The sequence below is a fragment of the Perca fluviatilis genome, chromosome 12 (genome assembly GCF_010015445.1).
Source record: "Perca fluviatilis chromosome 12, GENO_Pfluv_1.0, whole genome shotgun sequence".
NCBI lineage: Eukaryota > Metazoa > Chordata > Actinopteri > Perciformes > Percidae > Perca > Perca fluviatilis.
The window spans coordinates 4,224,274-4,244,807 of NC_053123.1; the positions used below are offsets into that span (position 1 = coordinate 4,224,274).

At 41.3% G+C, this 20,534-nt stretch overlaps 1 protein-coding gene across 4 annotated transcripts in view; it reads left to right on the forward strand.

Moving 5' to 3' along the window:
* mlphb (melanophilin b) overlaps positions 1–20,534 on the forward strand; it is a 64,188-nt gene that overhangs the window by 9,850 nt on the left and 33,804 nt on the right. For all 4 annotated transcript variants that reach the window (XM_039818791.1, XM_039818794.1, XM_039818792.1 and 1 more), the window contains exons 2-5: positions 76–248; positions 13,993–14,214; positions 15,415–15,554; positions 19,762–19,803. In XM_039818791.1, coding sequence (XP_039674725.1) covers positions 124–248; positions 13,993–14,214; positions 15,415–15,554; positions 19,762–19,803 — 529 coding nt within the window. In that variant the 5' untranslated portion in view covers positions 76–123. The remainder of the gene's footprint in view (positions 1–75; positions 249–13,992; positions 14,215–15,414; positions 15,555–19,761; positions 19,804–20,534) is intronic.

The following is a 20,534-nucleotide window of genomic DNA, read 5'->3' on the forward strand; positions in this document are numbered from 1 at the left end:
TTCATGTGAAATCTATTAATGCTGACTAATAGCTTGCAAACAACTTACTGTATTTTTATTATTATCCAAATGTAGCACAGCAAGAGACAGCCTGCCAGCTCACGGGCGTCAAACAATAAAATCATGCATGGCACCACAACAGGCAAGAAGCTGGATCTCTCCAAGCTCACAGACGAGGAGGCCAAGCATGTCTGGGAAGTCGTCCAGCGAGATTTCGACCTGAGGAAGAAGGAGGAGGACAGACTTGGGTATGTTTAAAAAGGTCCCATGACTCTCAACGATCCCACAGAAGCCAACCTTTTGATGCTTGTGGCTTCAGGATTAGCCTCACTATGGATTCCCTTTAGTAGGGGTTGGAATTTATAAAAAGCTAGTAATGAATCATATATTGCTTAAAATTGTCTATAGCCTACATTTAAATCCAGATGTTTTTGTCCATTACGGAGTTTAAACAAACAATTAATCCTACTATATTACAGTTCATGTTAAATGTAAAATCAAATCTTTTACATCATATATTTCAGCTGTGACTTGTGTGTAGTGCAGTATTTCCTTCTGTAATTAGTTTTAATATTTTGTAACCATTGGGGCTTTGTCAGCTTAGATATGTCTAAATTCTGCTCCTTTAATCACTTTCTGTGAATTCAGGATTATAAATAAAACATTAGTATGCTCTTTTTCAGAAGTCAAAATATGTATTCAGTGTCCTCCAAATGTTAGCATGCTGACATGAAAAACTAAGTTGGTGACCCTGTTAAACATGACCTGCTACACAGCATGGAAAGATGCCAATAAATGCAAGATTGCATCCTCGCGTTAGCATTTAGCTTAAAGCTGTGCCTATATGAACAGCCTCACAGAGTGGCTACCATGGCTGTAGACTTGTTTAAGTATTTAACAGTTTTGAGGTTAATAAATTACCCATCAGCGCCTCCTCACCAGTGGTTTATCTTAGCTCACCTTGCTGCAGCAATGTACAAATGTACTCCAGGACCTTATGATATTTACTGTTGGGTGTGGTTACAGACAACAAAGCACACCTCAGCTTAAAACCTTCAACCAGAGAGGACAGCGTGCACTTTTACTTTTACTTTAGCTGAGCAAGTATGGGAGGTAGGCAGAAAAAGGTTGGGGCCGATCCCTCCCACCCCAGGCATGAAATTGCGAATCCTAGGATGGTGACAATAGACAGTTAAATAAGTGGACAAAGTGATGCCGTTGTTTTCTACGGAGACCAGTGAAGGATATTAGAAGTCTCTTTTCCGGTGCTGGCTGAGCGTTACTGAGCAGCCTCCAACTGAGCTTGAAGACGTAGATGTGACGTGAGCAACCTGTCTGAAAGTTGGAAGTCTTCTGGTAGCTGTGCCAAGAGAAATCTCAATCATTCCCAATCTTGCAGAGCTGGAGAGCATAGGTATATGTAAAGAGATAACAATTATTGCTAACTAAAATGCTAGTTAACATTAGTAATTAAAGTTAAACAGCTAATGTGAGTCGAAACTGCCTGTGATCTTCTCCTGTACTATATGGTAATTCCTCTACTATGTGACAGTAAGTTGTATGGTTATGACACAATCGTTAGCCTATTTTTATAAAAACGTCTGCTACGGAGACATAACGTGAGATACAAGGTAATGGAGCCTTTTATACACTGTCGTTTCTCTTTAGAAATAAACAATGGACAAATAGAGTCTTTAAACGCTTCAGATGTAAAGTTATTCGCTGTCACAGTGGCGCCAAAATGAATGGCAGTCAATGGGATGCTAACGGGAGGTGATGGCTTGATAGCAACAAATGGCTCCATAGGAGCTACGCTTTGTCGACACTCGCTTACCCCCTTGATGGCGACAGAAGTTTTTGCCCAGACCAAGAGCAACTAATTTCATCGGTTGTACTTCTTCTTTCTATCTTTTATCTTCTTTTGCGAGGATGAAGATCCTGCTAAAACTCCTTTTGCAAGGCAAATAAATCCATCGCCATCATAGGATTCGCAAATTCTCTTCCTATCACTTTTCTGCTGGTTGTGTAGGCACGAAGTCATCTTGAATCAAAAAGTAAAACTTAACAACCTACTAACTTACTTTAATATCCTCACGAAAGGAGCTTTATTAGGATCTTCTTCCTCGCGAAAGAAGTTTCAGCAGTATCTTGGATTAGGATGTCACAGTAGGCTGCTGTAAAAAAAGAAGCAGCAGTTGGGACGTCCAATGAAAATAGTTGGGGGTGCTGTCAAGCCAAAATATTCTGTCGCCATCCTAGGATTGCAAATTTGCACCCCGGACACACACTGGCAGGAGGCTGCGGTCCATCAGGACCAAAACCTCACGCTACAACAACCGTTTCTTCCCGACTGCAGAAGGCCTCATCAACAAGGCCTCAGACCCCTACTGACAGACTCTTGACCCCCCCCCACCCACAGTCACTACATGTCACATTATCACGCACCCTTGACTATTATCCCTGGCCATTGTACACATATTATATGCTGGGAACATTTGCACATCCCCTGATCAATGTTTTTGCACACTCTGCACAAACCATACATCCTTCTTTTCCTTCCTAAAACTGTTATATTGCACATATTTGTTATAGTGTCTTTTTACATACTTTTTTATTGTAATATATCTATTCTGTATTTAGTTCTTGACTGTAGCATCACTTTGCTTTATTGTTTATTCCCTTTTCAACATGTTTATTGTTCACTGTAGGGACCTTATACATCAAGGCAAAGTCCTTGCAAGTGCAAACTTACTTGCCAATAAATCTGATTCTGGTATGGAATTATGGCTACCATTAGCCACTGGTCAAAATAGCCAAAATCTGTAGAAGAAAAACCCCTGAGTCCACCGAATTGATGAGTGGTGTGTTGTATTGCTAATGAAGTCAGTATTTCTAAAAGAAATAATTAGCGATTTCCTCATGTCAATTCTTCAAGTCAAAAAGCTCACTTGAATGGAAACCCTGTCCAGTATTTGTTCCATATGATGGTTCACTGCACTGTATGTCATCATATTATCATGTCAGCCTAAAAAAGACGGGGCACTCACATTTCATGGTGAGCCAGTAATCACATGTCTTGTCTTCAAAGCCTGTAATGCCAGATAATTGGTTTTCTCCTGGATTTTTTTAGAGAGAGGAAAAGGTTGACCTTATTTGATTTCAATTGTATAACTGAGTGGAAATACTCTACTCCTGGAGGCTGGACTAACTCTGTTGAGCTGTACTTCTCCAACAGACGATTCAGTCATTTGCTCCTGACTCACTGAGCTACTGCTCACATGTCTCCTTGGCAATAGTGACTGATGGATGGTTAAGATATCTGGCTGTTGGAGGAAGACGTTGATAGGGGATTTCCTCCCATGCTTGGATGTGGGATGACCTCTCCGCAGCAGCAGCAGCAGCAGCAGTCCTCTAGTATAGTAAGGGTAGTCCACAAAATGTAGAAGATGTTCAGTGGCACATTGTTAAAGCAAGATTTACACCTGCTATGTATCTCTAATTTGTCCTTCTTTGTATGCTAAGTTTATACACAGATTTTTTTTTTACAATTAACTGAAACTTGCAATCAGGACATGATTGACCAATTACAAGACCCTGAGGTACGAATGAGCTGTGTGGCTATTAATAGACTTGTTCGAAATGAGCCAGGCCTGACTAGAATCGATCACCGCCCAATTCATGCCGGTTAGATTCATGTGCGACTTGCTCTGACGTCATGCACACGTGGGCAACCATAACCTCAGGTGATCAAGGCGGCCGCAGTTTTTAGAGCCAGGCGACGCAGTTGCTTTCCACCAACTGCAAGACCCAGGGCATGATGGGAAACGCCTGGCTCTCACCTGATTCTTCTCTTGGCTCTCAACGAAGGCGGTCGCATTTCTCTCCCTCTCCTCCCGTTGCCTACCCTGCTTTGTTCTCTCGTCTAGTCTTTGTCTCTGTGTACTTTTGAGAGTCTCTCTCTCTGCACTGCTCCAAAAAAAACAACAACCAGGAATTATGGATTTGATCAACTGGTCTCTCAGCGCAATTGACACCATCTTCTCGACGAGGAGCCTGGGTTCGGGGGAACCTGACTGCCCTGCCGGAACGTTCGCAGCTGGCTACACGACGCGTGGGAGAGGTGGCGGGTCGTGTGTCTGGCGGCTCTTTCCGTGGAGGACATTGAAGATATATCTACCTATTTGGAACCATGATAACAGGTTTTTTGCTGATTGGCTCAGGTATTACCCTGGTTTATCGAGAAATTAGGAAGAAGACGGGAGCCGAGCAAAGTACGAGGCTGCCCGTCATGGTCGAAGCTGTGGGCAGAGCTGTCGGAACTCAGATTGTGACTATGAACACTATGAACCACAACTTGGATACTATCTTGGTGAAACTGACAGCTTTGGAAGGTCTGGACAACATCTTGGAGAAACTCACGGCTTTACAAAGGAAAATTGATCGATTCGGAGACCAGAATGGACATTTTAGAGAAGACGTGTGTAACTAAATGCGCCTACTCGCCCTAAGACAAAACAATTTCCAATCTTATCTTTCGGCTCCCCTGCACCAGCACTGGCCTTGGCCGAGGCCGGTGTTGTACAACACCTCCCCCTGGAAGCACTGCAGCGAGACACACTCTTGCGTTCCTTACCCGACTCCCACATACACCTGCTGATTGTTGACTCGGACTGGGTCCTGTTCAAGATTGACTCCATGGCAACCGGCTGTGTATCGCTATGACAATCGTGCGGACTGAGACAACGTGATTATGGGGCCTATCGGGGGCATAGTCTGGGAGTTGCCTTTTTCTCCTCGTCTCTCCTCATGTCATGCTGTATTTTCTTTACCCCATTGTTTGTATGTACCTTGTAAAGCGCTTTGTGATTTTTATCTGTGAAATGCGCTCTATAAATAAACTTTGAATTGAATTGATCTAACAGCTGATTCAGAATTGACTCAACACTATGATGTTTATTTAAACTTTAAATTTTTGTTGAATTGGAGAGATTTTGAGTGTTTGAGTATTTGTCTGATTTGAAGGTTTATTCTGTTAATGGAACACGTGTGGCTGATGGTGATGTTAAGTCGTCAGAGAGACTAACGGCCCTAGTTTAACGATCTAAGCGCACACCATGAAGCTATCACTTTTGCTAGTTTGACGGCGGAAAAAAGGGTCCATGCACCAGGCTCCTGGTTCAAAAGGGTTGTACTTAGTGTCTTTGTGTCCCTTTTAAAAGCCAGGCGCGTTTGGACCTTGGAGCCTTGCTATTATGATGGCAGATTTGCACCGTAATATTTTTGTGTGTGAAACAAGTATAGTGTGCGCGTGCTGTGCACGAGCCTAGGCCCACTTTACACTTTACTTTATTTGCTGTTTAAAATAACAAAGAAATGCTGTTCTATTGACTTTAGACCAGGTTTTTGTTGGTCAATGGTGCGATCACTTCCCGCTGCCTCAAGATAGCAATACGCCCTGAATGCACATGAACACACCTCCCTGTAAGACCAGCACGCCCATGGGTGCAAAGATGGGCGCAGGTGCATTTGCTATTTAAACAACGTGGGCGCTGGACGGGAAATTGACAACTGCGTTGGTCTGAAACTAGCAAAGACACTTGGTTGCAAGATAGGGCCCATTATACATTCAGATTACAGATCATCCCCAGTCTGTTGTATATTAACATCAGCAACATATTGCCTGCAGAACATTTTCACAGGCTACTCTGTCATAAAGAAATGGGTCTGATAACATTTTATTAAATTGTACCAGGATGACTTCAACAGGATGTGAGTGTTTCTGTGACTTCCTGTTCAGACTGAAAGCTGCTGTAAATGGCCGGAAACTGTCCGACTTGAGCGCAGCTTTTTGTCACCGCCCCACTACTGCTGCTGCCTGCACCCGCCCATTTTACAGGCGAGCCGCTGTGCAGCTCCAACGAGCCTATTGACTCCACTCGCATAAAAACCCCACCCTCAGGTTACACATGGCAGCTGCATTGCCTGGAAAACCTGAAATACCTGCCCATGTTTGCTGACTTGTTCAGCAATAGGCACCACATAAGCATTATATAAACTGGAGTAATTAAGGTATTAACACAGGGCTCCTATGCAAGACATGTCAAATTTTCATAATAACGCAGGAACCATTAAGTATAGGTTGCCTGAACCCATAGTACACACACACACACACACACACACACACACACACACACACACACACACACACACACACACACACACACACACACACACACACACACACACACACACACAGAGAGAGGTGTTGTGACTGTGTGGGTGTATGTTCTGGATTGAAATCTCCATAGTGGTACAGTACGTATAAATTGGTGACATCACACAATTTCCAAATAGCCCCACCCTGCTTCCACCTGGCTGGAAGTCTAATCCACCAGAGTGATTGAAAACACCTGTTGGTGTGCAGGGCCTTCAATAAATCAGGTACAAATTAAATGATCTTGATATAACAAATCTTTTATTGTGACTCAAACATAATTATTATTATAATTTGTATTGCTCACAAGACACATTTTTCTAAGTTAGCTATCTAAGGCAAATTGATTTCCTGCTTATTCATTGAATAGTATGATCTCCAGAAATAAAATGATTGATGTCACACTTCTCAGTGGTGTTTCTGGGCCTCCTATGTTTCAAATGTTCCAGACAGTGAGCCACTTTTTGATTTCAGAAGATTTCCTGTAGTAGTTCAAATTTTGTTTCCATACTCTCATAAAACGGACCTTCCAAGAACCTTCTTGTGTCCATCCTGCATTTCCTAAAGTAGAAAGGATGGACAGAGTCAGTCTTTGCTTTTTTTTCTTCAATGTGACTTTCACCTGTTTACCACTCCAGAGGCGAACAAAGGAGTTGGCATTTTTCTGTATAGGTCCATGCAGGTTTGTCCCGCTTTGTGAGCTTCAGGACAACACTGTCCCTCTTCAATTTCAACAACTTCAACCTGCCAAGGTTTTTCTTTTAGCTATTTGTTTTCCATTCAAAGGAGCCACTGTTTGCTGCTTGGGTAACTGTTGTTTTCATCCAGGGCCTCTGCAGTCTATAAATAGGTACAGATCTTCATGTGGTTTACATATAAAACTGTCATGCCTAAATCTTGTAAAACCACATGGGATTATAGAATGAAATAGTTTATTTTGGCAATGATTATGACTTTGTTTTTGCTTAACCAAGTCCACCTAAATAACAGACAGTGCATAACAGAAGTGTTATATTTTTATTGTTAAGCGTGTTTTGTCAACATTTACATTAACCTACTTTGATTTATTCTAATTCTTAGTTTGCGTCAAACTAAAAATTGCTTTTTGCTGCAAGGTTTGACAAATCCTCACATGATTTCAAGTGAAGCTAATTTATTGCAGTAGCCATTGCAGAAGTGTCAACCTGAAGTCTATGGTGCATTAATAGCAAAAGACTTTTTTTAAAATACTTCCTATTGTGGGTGAAACTGCACTTCAATACACATCAATATTTTAATATTAACCAGAGACCACCTTTGACCTCAACTACACACCTATTGGGTTTAGTGACTGCATCTTTTACAGTTGTGATGCTATTGCGGTGACAAAATATGTCCACAGACAGAAATATAAACATCTAGCAAAATTGTGAAATGTACCTTTTAAAAAAAAATACCTTGTTGAGCGATATAAGAGTGCCTAGACATAAGAGAAGCAACGTCACAGCACCCAGTTTTACTATAATTTTTTAGGCGTTTCACCTGTTACAGGCGCATGCATGTTGTTAAGCCCTTTTTTACGTTTCCTCAAGTGTGACTGTTGGTTACGTGTGGCCTCAGTTGTGTGTTCATGTATTATGAAATAGCAGCCGTACAACTGGGCTTTTTGTCAACACATTAAAGGGATACGCCACCGTTTGTTGAAATAGGGCTTATCACGGTCTCCCCTAGCTGTAGATAGGTGGGCCAACGCATTTTTTGTGCATGCATTGTTTTGGTCCGGTGCAACACCGGCAGCGCTGCCGCTAGTTAGCTTAGCGTAGTGAATGGAATCCTATGTTGCCGGTTAGCATGTTGTAACCTACATGTTGTAACCTAATTACTTGCACGGAGACAAAAAATGATAAGCCCTATTTCAACAAACGGTGGCGTATCCCTTTAACTATGTCAACTTCAAAATTGATATGTCGGTGTTTTTACAGCATGTTGTCCCCAAATGACTCTCGCTTCCTGCACTGTGTGTGTGTGTGTGTGTGTGTGTGTGTGTGTGTGTGTGTGTGTGTGTGTGTGTGTGTGTGTGTGTGTGTGTGTGTGTGTGTGTGTGTGTGTGTGTGTGTGTGTGTTGTGTGTGTGTGTGTGTGTGGTTGTGTGTGTGTGTGTGTGTGTGTGTGTGTGTGTGTGTGTGTGTGTGTGTGTGTGTGTGTGTGTGTGTGTGTGCTCTCCCAGGGGGGGAGGGTTCTGTTGATTCACCAGACAGGAAGCTATTAAAGCAGTCCAAACAAATCATGGCAATCAAAATGAGTGACATCACAGTCAGAGGTGAGGCACTGTATTACACCACACAGTATGTCACAAACAAACCGAAAGGTAGCCAGTTTGTGTCTGCTGCCAGACCTCTCTGCGGTGTGTAACATGTTAATTTGCACTAGAGAGGATTTGGTTTGTGTGGACGGGCATAGCGAGAAGATCACCATGTATGGGAACACTCCGTTCCTTTGGTCTTCATAGCTGTCTGTGTCTAAGTGAACGTCTGGCTGCCGCACCCGGATTCCTCAGCTATGCCAGTTAAGCACAAACTCTGCAGTAGCTGCTTTTAATCAAATACTGAGCAAAAAGGAGGATTCTGAAGACCAACTGAAGTGTGTTAATTGGTAAAGCAGATTAGACAATGTACATATTCATGTCTCCCTTTTTAATAATGTAAAGCTTTTTCATGATTTTACAGCACGAAAGATGAGGAGAAAGCGATCAAATTTATGAAAAAAGTGTTTTATATTGCAGTTATTTCTGAGTGCTGTTGTGCAGGTTCTAACTACCCATAACCATTATATGTAAATAAATGTAGGTTCTCACCTTAAAGGTGCCCGGTCGAGTTTTCTTATAAACAAACAAAGGTTGTGTTTACATATAATGTTGCTCACCAAAACACATTGCATGTAGCCTTGAGGTCTAATAACCCTGTTGAATCAATTTCCTTCAGTCAGTGTGTCACACACACACACACACACACACACACACACACACACACACACACACACACACACACACACACACACACACACACACACACACACACACACACACACACACACACACACACACACACACACACCTCTTAAGTCCAGGCGCTGCGATCTAAATTCCTCTGTACCTGATAAAGAGCCTGCCTTTGAAAGAGAGCACAGTGTTGCATGTGTGAAACAGTTTGTGCAACCAGAACGTGTTATTGTGAATCCATTTCATTCCTCAAAAACATTTTTTGCTTCTTAAAAGGGGACCTATTATGCTTTTCCTTATTTTCTGTCATATGTATTATTACAATGACAGATGTTTATATTGAATTCTTTATATGGTCATCTGCTCCAGGCATGCCATTGCAGTCTTTCCATACACTGCTACATGTAGCTACATGCTAACGTAAGGAAACCTGCGATCTTTGTTACAGATGATGTTCATTTCCCCCAGTTTCAGATCAAAATTCCTGCTGGAATATGTTCAGTTGTGTAGTTTGGGGTTTAGAAGCCTTTTTATTTGTGATTTTTCACAGTACAATGTTCCGCTTTATACTCAGTCAGCCTAAACTCAGTACAGAGACAGCGAGAATTATTAGAACTTACTGGAAATAATACAAATCTTTCAAACATCTCGATCAAACCCCCGCCCCCCCCAAAAAAAAAATCTTGCCGCTCATTACATCAATTATAAAGTGCTGACAAACGCTGCAGAGGGCACCACTCTCACTCACATTGCACTTGTCTGATATTTGACCATGCCAGCCATGTATCTGTGCTTGGAAGGGTTGGACGTTGCCTGCAGCACATCTATTGAGTCATTCTATACCCGACCTGTGGGATTTGATGTTTCAGAGGAGGGCAGATTTTACAGATATTACTTTTAAATCACATTGCTAATGGCCAGCAGCTCTCTCTGCAAAAGTTTATGGGATTCTTACAAAGTAGCCAATAAATCCCGATGATTTGGACTATAATTTAAAAAGCATGGCCTAAAAAGAGCTCTAATAAACAATATGCATCCTCTCATCCTCGGTGGCTGTTTTGCCAGATTCCACCTACGCTGTGTGACATTTGGGATTTGTTATCGGAGTTTTTCCTTTCCACTGCCGTCAGCATCTCTCGGCACTGAGTCAGTCCATAACTGTGTGACATTTGGGATTTGTTATCTGAATTTTTCCTAAGTATTAGCTGAAGACCGTATGTAATTATCTAGCGCAATTTAACTCCTTCCTAAAGACATTGCTAAAAAAAAATGAGAGTGAGAACATTTCAAGTTTAGTAAATTATATGATCCAGGGTCTTAAGCACAGCTACTGTACTGGGGTCCAAGAGAAAGAACATGACTTTTCTGCTATTTCTCCTCCACTCAACTCAGAATGTGGCTACAAGAACAAAGTCTTGATTTATATGGACGAAAACAAATGAATAGATGTTTTTGCTAATTTTAATATAATTACTTACAATGAACATGTTCCTGAAATGCTTGAAAGGCGGCTGTAAAGAGTTACTAAATATCTCATTACAACTCCTCATTATTAGCAAAATCTCGTCTACCACCAAACAACCATTGCGATCAGGGCGATCTGTCTGTTATGTTCGTATATAATATGATGCATCAAAAACCCATTACCCTTTTTGAAGTTTGAGTTATGCAACTTACCCTGACGCACCACAACAACTCAACTGGTAGAGCGTAACCAAATGACAGAAATAGGTCTATACTGTAGATGGATACATAAACAGGCGACATTAATGTACAAATATAGATACATACTCTAGGTTAGTATATTGGGTATATAAATAAACATTCTAACACATCCATGTCCCTCAGAAGGACAATAAACATTCTTTAGTCAAACGTTTTGCTTATTTACAGTATTTGAATGCTTCAGCAGTTAATATCTAATCTATCCTGATGTAACTTTTCTTATTTATACTATTACTAAATGTTCCTGGAGAAGCGCTGCAGTTTTTTCTCCCTTTACCGACATTTCCCGTGTAACAAGGCTGACATGAGGTTTACACAAAGATGCCAAAGTGAAGCCACCCGTGTGCTGACAACCATCCATTCACTCATAATTGCCAGCCAGCATTCTGACTCATACAATTTCTGTATAATGAAATGGTATACGGTTAGTTTTTTTAGCTGTAAGTGAGTGTTAAGTTCAAAATTTACCTTCAAATGTATTCAGCTCAACAGTTACTAGTTCAACATTTTGGGGAAATGTGCCTGTTGGCTTTGTTTCTGAGAGTGAGATGACCAGTGTAATATATGGGTAGCTTAGCATAAATACTTGAGTCAGGGGGAAACAGCTAGCCTGGCTCCAGCCAAAGTTGAAAAATACACATACTGAATCTGTCTTATTAATGTACACAAACATAAACATAAATGTCAACATTTCCGTTTTAGGAGGAGGTACGTGGTACTATTTCTTGGCAAACAACAGTTTATCCATCTGCTCAGTATTTCTGTGTGGCCTCTTCAGTTATAGTGCTGGTTGCCAGATAAAGTAAGCTCAAGTTTTGGTTTTGGTCTTCGTGCAGGCATGACGATACCAAATGTGGCTGAGTTTAACCATGAACAGTGTGCAAACCTCGTTTCAAGCCAGTCCCAACTTGAAACACAATTTTGCAAAACAATTTCTCTTCCCAAGATGTCCTTTCAAAAAATGTAGTGCTTATTTCTGCAGCCAAATTGGAGGAGCAGTTGTCAGTGTTTCTCTATTCCTGAGTCACAGCCATATTCACTGTACAACTATAGAGTATACCAGATATTAGTTAGCAGTAGAACTGCAGTAATTAACCCTGCTTTAATGTCAGACCTTGTTCAAAGGCCATTTGCAAACAGTTAGCAGTGTTTGTTTAACCTGCCAAGCATACCAGAAGTCATGTAATTGCAACAAGTCCTACAATATAGAGCTCAACAGTGTGGTTCTGGAAGTAAAAATCCCATTCATTTTCCAAGGGTTTTGATTATCAGCCATAATGTCTAAACCATCCGAGATAGACTGACCACGAGTCAATAAACACAGGTTTAAAGTTCCAAAAGTTGGATTTATTTTCGCAAAACAAAGCTTCAACAAAACAAATGAAGGCTTAAGAGTTATAGGGCCATTAAAAGAGGTCAACGAAACATAACTCTACTGGAAAATAAGTCCAACAAAACCAAAATCTTTCCGAGGTCAAAGTCGGAAACACCCCCTGACCTCGGCTTTCCGAGCTCGGAACTTGGACAACCTCCGAATACCCCCAGCTCAAAATCTAACATGGATGCCCCGTGCATCAACAGTTTAGACAATTAACAACAACAATTAGCTCTTCTGTCATATTCGTGTCTCACTAAATCAGTCGTACACGCAGTGCTGTCCAACTTCTATCTGTGGACACGTTTGTGCATGACTGATGTGTTTTATTTTTACCCCCAAAACGGAATAAAGTGTTAAGTGGGGTCATACACATTTGTTGTACATCAGTTAGTTTTCGGTATGTGAGGCAAAGATGAACCTACTTTACTGTTTCCAGGCTTGCATTTGCCCATGTTAAATTGTGATATCACCAGTATCATAACATGGGCATATATTTCTCTCATATGTTAACCTGTGTTAACGTAGACTAAAAGTCCAATATATAGATAGATATCACAACATTATTTCAGTGGTGTGTAGTGTAGTGGTATAGATGATGGAGAAGGTAGTCTGTTAACTTTTTTTGTCCATGACATCTAAGGTTCGAATCCCAGCTAGATCCGTGTGTTTCGTTTTATTTATTTTTTCATTCATACAGTACGTGTCGTATTTGTGTGGATGATGCTTAAACTGACATGTTTTACACATAAATTGGTGAGGTTTTCAGCGATATCCATTATTTGGTCTCACTTGCAAACACCTTGTGAAAATGTGAACCTCGAGGGGCGGAGGCAGAGCAGAACGCAGGGCAGGGCCTTGTTGAATATTCACTGATTTCATGCAAAAATCACCAGTTAACAGGATCACCAGCTAAACTGGCACACCGGCTTCCGAGTTCCAAGATAAATGGAACGCGGCATTATATTCCAGTTGATCAAACCAATAAACACACACAGGGGAGGACTACATGGACAATAACTAAAACTCAGCAGTAAGAAACCCTGACTCCAAATTTAAAATAACTAAACGTGGTAATTATGTGGGTGAGCATGTGCAACCTTAAGCATTCAAATGTGTGGCTGTGGCCATTACAACCCTTCATTTAAATGTTGTTTTCTCATGCTTCTTCATATTGATTAACCTGTAACTCAAGTAATTTTTCTTCAAGAAATACGCTCCTCAAGCTGGGTCCAGACTAGTTTAATGATAGCCAGACAGATTATTTTAAGAGGATGGAAGAATGAAGGGGTGCCGTCAATCCAGGAGTGGGCCTGTGAGATGGCTAGGGTGGCGTCATATTAACGGTTTACCAGGTTGGATGTCTAGAAACTAGAAAATGGAGAAAGTACCTGAACTTTCTGGAGGGCTCCTAAGAAGCTTTGTGCTGGAGAGAGACGTGTATTCTGGGTTTATGGTGTTCTGCATAGGTTTATGGTTTATTGCCTAATTGTTACCATTTTGTTGAATGGTCCTGAATATTGTATTTACTGTGTCATCTTTTCTTGATTTTTGTCGGGGTTGGGGGGGGGGGGTGTTCATGTTGCAAATTTTATGTTTTGTATGTTGTTTAAAAAGAAATTAAAATGTTAATAACAAAGAAAAGAAACACACTCATCTCTTTCACTGAATGGAGTGAACAGCTGGTTCTGTCTTTTGTTAGGGAGCTAAAGACCAAGATTGAGAAAGAAGACACCAAGAGAGAGTTGTTGGGTAACCAGACCAGCCTGACTGAGTCGTACTGTATTCGATGTCTCCAGCCGTTTAAGTTCCTGGTCAACAGCAAGCGTCAGTGTCTGGACTGCCAGCTCTATATCTGCAAGTCCTGCAGTCTCTACAACAAGAAGGAGCATGGCTGGGTGTGTAATCCCTGTCATATGGCCAGGTAGGAAATGACAAATTAGAAAAATGAAACCTGTAGTAATTTAAAAGCGAGGCCAGCACCCTGTTACCTTCTACGGCAGCTGGATTCTCACAGATATCGTGAGAACATGTGAAAACCCATCTTGTCAGGCTTCAACCAGAGACGGTTTAGAAACGAGACGGCACAACTTAGTCACTTTCCGTAAATCTGTGTAAGTTCACCACTGCCCCGCACCTTAGGAGACTAACGTAAGGTCCTGGAGTGTTTTGATTTCAATAGGAGAAGTGAATGTGAACACAGATTTTGACCGATTCTTTCGCCCCACAGTCACCAAAGTAAATATTGGACCCATTTTTTCTTAACACTAAAATGGCATTTTTCAGACAGCCAAATCGGGAGAAAATTAACTTTGTTTTCCAGACCTGTTTCTGTCCCTGGAACAAACTCTCGCAAGACAGATTAGATAGCAACACAGATATGCAGCCCATCCTCACCCAGACGAACGACCGCATGGGTCGATTATGCAAGCAGCGCATAACGACCGGCAGTTACGTTAATTGTTAGGCGGCGACCTCTCGTGGCCGTAGTAATTATCGTGAGAGCAAACAAGGAAGTGAGGTGACAAAGTATAGGAGCGTCAACTTCCGCTTAAGTGGAAGGGTGGTCAAAAAGACCCAGGACTTTCACTCAGGAGACCAGGGTTTGTGTCCTGTGTGAAACCATAAGTCAACTGTCATTTTGACATTACCAACCGTTGTCCATATTATACTAATGGAATTTAAGGGGTTTACTGGCTTATCACTTCTGTATTAAAGAGATGCACAGCTACAGTTTGGCCTTGTTCCCCTGTATTTTCTAAAACAAAACAAGTTCCTATTTTACTGTATTAAAACATTTTAGTTATTTTAAACCTCTCCAAAAACCTCTTCCAATTCCATATGTAACCATTGTACTATAGTTTGCTCCGATGTGGCTGACCACTGAAAAATCATTTAACTGAATGTCAGGAGAATATCATGCTAACTTATGCATCGCATGCCTAAACCTGCACTCACTGTAGCACTCAATAGTGTCCTGCTCCTGCTTTGTGTGACAAGAGGCATTTTCAGCCCCTGGTGTTGGAATGTTTGTATTCCATCAAGGGTTTTCTGTAACTATTGGTGAGTGATTTGAGTATAAAGTCATCAGTACCTATTTTGTCTCCCCCATTTCCTTGAACAGGGTCCTCAAGATCGGGACTTTGGAGTGGTACCACGAAAACGTCCGGGCTCGCTTCAAGCGCTTCGGCAGTGCCAAGGTGATGCGATCGCTCTTCAAGAGGTTGAGCGGGGAACGCAGTTGCTCTCAGAATGATCTTGAAGGTGAGTTTTTAATAAGATGCCTTCGTGGGTGGTTTTCTGTACAGAAAATAAATGTGAGGATTTGTAATGGGTTTCCCAGCATAATGCCTGCTGTGAAAAGTTAATACCAGTAATTGTGCCTGGAATCTTTTAATCCTTGATCCATGAAAATTGGTACGTGGTAAGTCAATGACTAACTCCACGATACTGTCACCTTTCAGCAGAGAGATTAACCCCGGCTGACTGAAGCTGCTCAGCTGTCAAAAACTGTAGATTATTCTGGGCAGCTGGCAAGTAGGAATGTCTGTATGAATGTGAAGCAATGTGAATCAATGGTTACAAATGTGGTGGAATGTCAGGTCTCAGGTCGAGGTTACTTTGAAGGGGCAACCTTAAAGTGCTCGTATTATGCTCATTTTCATAATTGTATTTAGGTTATATCAGAATAGGTTTACATGGTTTAATTTTCAAAAAAACACCATATATTTGTTGTACTGCACATTGCTGCAGCTCCTCTTTTCACCCTGTGTGTTGAGCTCTCCGTCTTAGCTACAGAGTGAAGCATCACACTTCTGTACCATCTTTGTTGGGAGTCACATATGCACATTACCTAGGTAAGGACTACTAGCCAGTCAGAAGCAGAGTATGAGGGCGTGCCCTGACAGTACCTAGGTAAGGACTACTAGCCAGTCAGAAGCAGAGTATGAGGGCGTGCCCTGACAGTACCTAGGTAAGGACTACTAGCCAGTCAGAAGCAGAGTATGAGGGCGTGCCCTGACAGTACCTAGGTAAGGACTACTAGCCAGTCAGAAGCAGAGTATGAGGGCGTGCCCTGACAGTACCTAGGTAAGGACTACTAGCCAGTCAGAAGCAGAGTATGAGGGTGTGCCCTGACAGTACCTAGGTAAGGACTACTAGCCAGTCAGAAGCAGAGTATGAGGGCGTGCCCTGACAGTACCTAGGTAAGGACTACTAGCCAGTCAGAAGCAGAGTGAGAGCTGCCCGCGCCGTGCAGGCGAGCATTATAACGTGTGTTCCAAAGTGACCACGTCTGTCTCTGAAGTAAAGGCTGGACTACAGTAGAGCTGTTTGGAGCAGTTGGTGAACAGTGTTTTCTGTTGGAGTAATCACTTTTGGGGGTTTTTTTTTTTTTTTTTTTTTTATTTATTTTATATACAAAAAAAAAAAAAAAAAAAAAAAAAAAAAAAAAAAAAAAAAAAAAAAAATTTTTTTTTTTTTTTTTTTTTTTTTTTTTTTTTTTTTAAAGCTTCAAAGGGTCTTCAACAGCTGCATGCTGAACTGTAACTGCATTGAGAATGTGTATTAGCCTCTTGAGTCGCACTCGGGCATCTGAAAATTGGTAAAACATCACCATGACTACTGCATCACATGTGTGGATTGGGTCAAGTTCAAGAATTCTTTAAGTGAAGCTCATGAGAGCTCCAGTGAACAACGCAATGCAGGTTATTCAAGGTAATGCAAGAAGCACGGACAGTATTGGACTGAAAAATAAAAAAAATAAATTAAATTGAACAGACTTGAGAGATGAGATGGCGCTGTGCCATAATTGCTTCCCATCGGACACAAAAGTAGCCCAAAGATTAAACATTAAAGATCATGGCTATGCTCTAGCCGTGTGTTTTGTATGTATATAAAGTGGTGGTGTGTATCTCTCCCTTATAAGACGATCCATAAGTCCATGATTAGGACAATGCACATTAATGAACATTTCTGTAAATGTGCCAGTGTTAGCCAGTCGGCTAATTTTCAACTGTAGTCCTAGTTGCCTAGCATGCATGTCTTTATGGTGGGAAGAAACCAATACATATCTAGATACATGGGTTACGATATGGGTTAGGGACGATACATTTTAATATGGAACAATCAATTTGATTTGATGTTGAAACGATTCGGTGCGATTCGATCAGATACGATTCAATCTGATATAGTTTAATATTCGTTTAATGTAAAAAAAAAAAAAAAAAATTAATTTCCCATCATAAATTAAAATAAGCCAAATATATAAAAGAACCATTGCCTACCTTCAAATAAATATATATTTTGTAGAAGGGACCATGGAATAGTAAAGCTAGGACATGCTAATAGTATAACTTCAACTTAATTAGCTGGTCCCTTATAACCAAATGAAAAAGCCTCCTTGCTGCTGTAATCTTAGAGACAGTAACTCAAACATGGGTCCACGTTACACAGCCACCTAATATGTGACCTAATATTATATTACGTGAGTACACGAAACGTTGCGGTCGGCACGTTTTTTCTGCAAACCCAAACGAAGGCACTGATTGGCTGATCCCTGCCACCCCCCGACCAAGTCCTTCATCACACAAATGGCGAGAATTTGGTCTTCGTCACACAAAAACACACAGCCACTTTGTTAAATTGACTGCGAAGCTTCAGTCAACCGATTCGTAAAGCCAAATCTTGGTCCATTTAGATCGATCCAGGGGTCAGTGTGTCGATCTAGTCGTATCTGTGATAATACAACCAGATACCGATTCATATCGGTGAATCTTTACACCCCTAATATGTAGTTATATATCTGTACTTCTTGAGACTTTATACTTGGCCCTAACAAGAACAAAACGTACTGTAAAACTAAATATGAAAAAACTAAAACTAAACCTTTCTGAACAACTGAAACTAGCAAACACACTCTAAAAACTCAAATTGAATCCAAAAGTCAAAACTAAAATAAAATAAAAACTAATTGAACATTCTAAACTATTACTGTATAACCTTGCTTCACACACTTGGAGAATCTATAACGAGCGGCCTTGAAGCTGTTCTGGCAGCTCCTGGTGGCCCCTAAGACCCTTAATGTTGCTGTATTTCTTTAATCTGTCAGCCACCTGTCTGAGACCCTTCATGTTTGTGAAACTGAGTCACAAGAATTAAGTTTCCTCTCTCTTTTTCAGATAGTAAGCCATCATTAACAGGCTGCCAAGTCTGTCACAGGGATTTAATCTCTTCCATCTTTCCTGTTTTTTCCGGTTCTGACTCCTCACAGCTGTGCCGAGTGCTGTCACAGACTCTGTCTCAGGCCTGGATACAGCTCAGGCCAGGCCCACCGATGTCAGCTTTTTGTCCTAAACTGACCAGTGCGCTTAGAAGCACAGCCTTGTGGGAAATTTACACTCTCTGCTGGGACATTATTCCCAGACATACTAATGTGGTTAAGTGTCCTGTTTATGTTTGCTGCTCATGTTTAAAGTCTGATGCTATGACGGTATGAGGCTTCATCAAAACCTTTCCGCTACTTTTTTGAAGTTGCTCACACAGCATTTCCAATATCCTCTTGCCAAACCCAGAGAATATAAAGCAAGTGCCCTTGAAGCACACTGTATATTAGCTTTAAGCATTATTGTACGCGGCAGGTCTCCAAGTGAGATCATAGCATCAGGAGATCAATGAATTATGAGGAGACAGCCGGGACTCCTGGTACTGCTTATGCCGAGTCACCCTTGGGACGGCATACAGAACAAGTTGGTTTGCTGGCTTAGCCCAGCGGGCCTTGTGATCCTCCAGTCACATGTCTCCCATTCTGTGCCTGCAATGGAAGGATTCAGTCCTGCAGAGCTCCACCGAACCAGAAGCAGATAGAGGGGCAGAGAGAGAGAGACAGAAAGAGGGAGGGAGAACAAAACTCTTGTTTGTCGTGTATTCACGTGGAGTCCAGCTCGCTGCGTGCGCACGGATGCATGCTGTAGTTATGATACACAGCTGTATTATGCATGTCAACAGATGTGTTATGTTCAACATGCTCTGCAACTCATCACGTAGACATTCATGGATTAAATTCAACATGCATGACTGCTCAAACACACACACACACACACATACATTTTTTTTGCTGTCTTTTTACTGTATGCTTTGTGCTGTGGTCCGCTGGGCCCCCAAAGCTCGGAGGGTGTCATCCTGTGTACAGTATCTTTGTGCACATGGGGATGTAACTCCGATGCTTACAACGGAGTCTTTGTTCACATACACACATCGGCTGAATTTGGCTTCTCCGTTTTAATGGTGCTACTGCTGCTTCTGATTATAACTTTATGTGGAAAGTAAGAACTACCTGAATTATCCCAATTTGCTAAGCTATTTATCATAGTTACTGAATGGCAAAATTGCAAACCTAACCACATTCATTTTCATTTCAAATGTAATTGAACACAACTAAGTCTTGTCTTCTTTCAACTTTTCTGTTTTCCAGAGCCTCATGAGTACGACACACAGAGCATACCTGAGGTCCACAGTGAGTAGACTAAACTAAATCATAAGAAAAGGCCAGAAATTGTTGACAGATACATTTTATATTTCCTCTTTTCATCATTCTCTTCCTTGATTAAACAGCAATTGTTTTTTTTTTGTTGTTTTTTTTCAAATATTAGGCCAAGTAGCCGTAAAACAAGACTAAGGGCCCTATTTTAACGATCTAAGCACACAGTGTGAAGAGCCTGGTGCAGGTGCGTTTAGGGCGTGTCCAGATCCACTTTTTCATTCAAGTAGCAATAGTCTACTACTAGCAAAGCCAGCGACTACCTTACTGAAGGCCCTAAATCATGTGTTAGTTGTTTTTTTGCAATTTGGTTTATTGCAAATTTGTTTGGAAATATGCATTCAACTTGTAGGTGGGTGTTGACTCTTAGCTGACTCGTTGTCGGGATACATTTGCGTTTCATCAACTTACCACAAACTGGTCAATTTGAGCCCTCACATTTTTTTCCACGGGGCCCCTTCAAGCCTTAATCCAGCCATGTGTGTGTGGTCTTCCTTTTAGATCCATTCTGGAATCACATGAATGTTTAATAACTAGTTTGCTGCCTAATTCACTAAAGAAATACCTAATAAACAGAACAGAATGGAAAAACTGAAGGATACTGTAAAATAGGGTCATTTGAAATGTAGTCTCACTATTGAATATTTTCATTAGACTGTTAAAGTGATCCATTTAAACCTTGCAGTTTTGAATATCTCATACAGCAG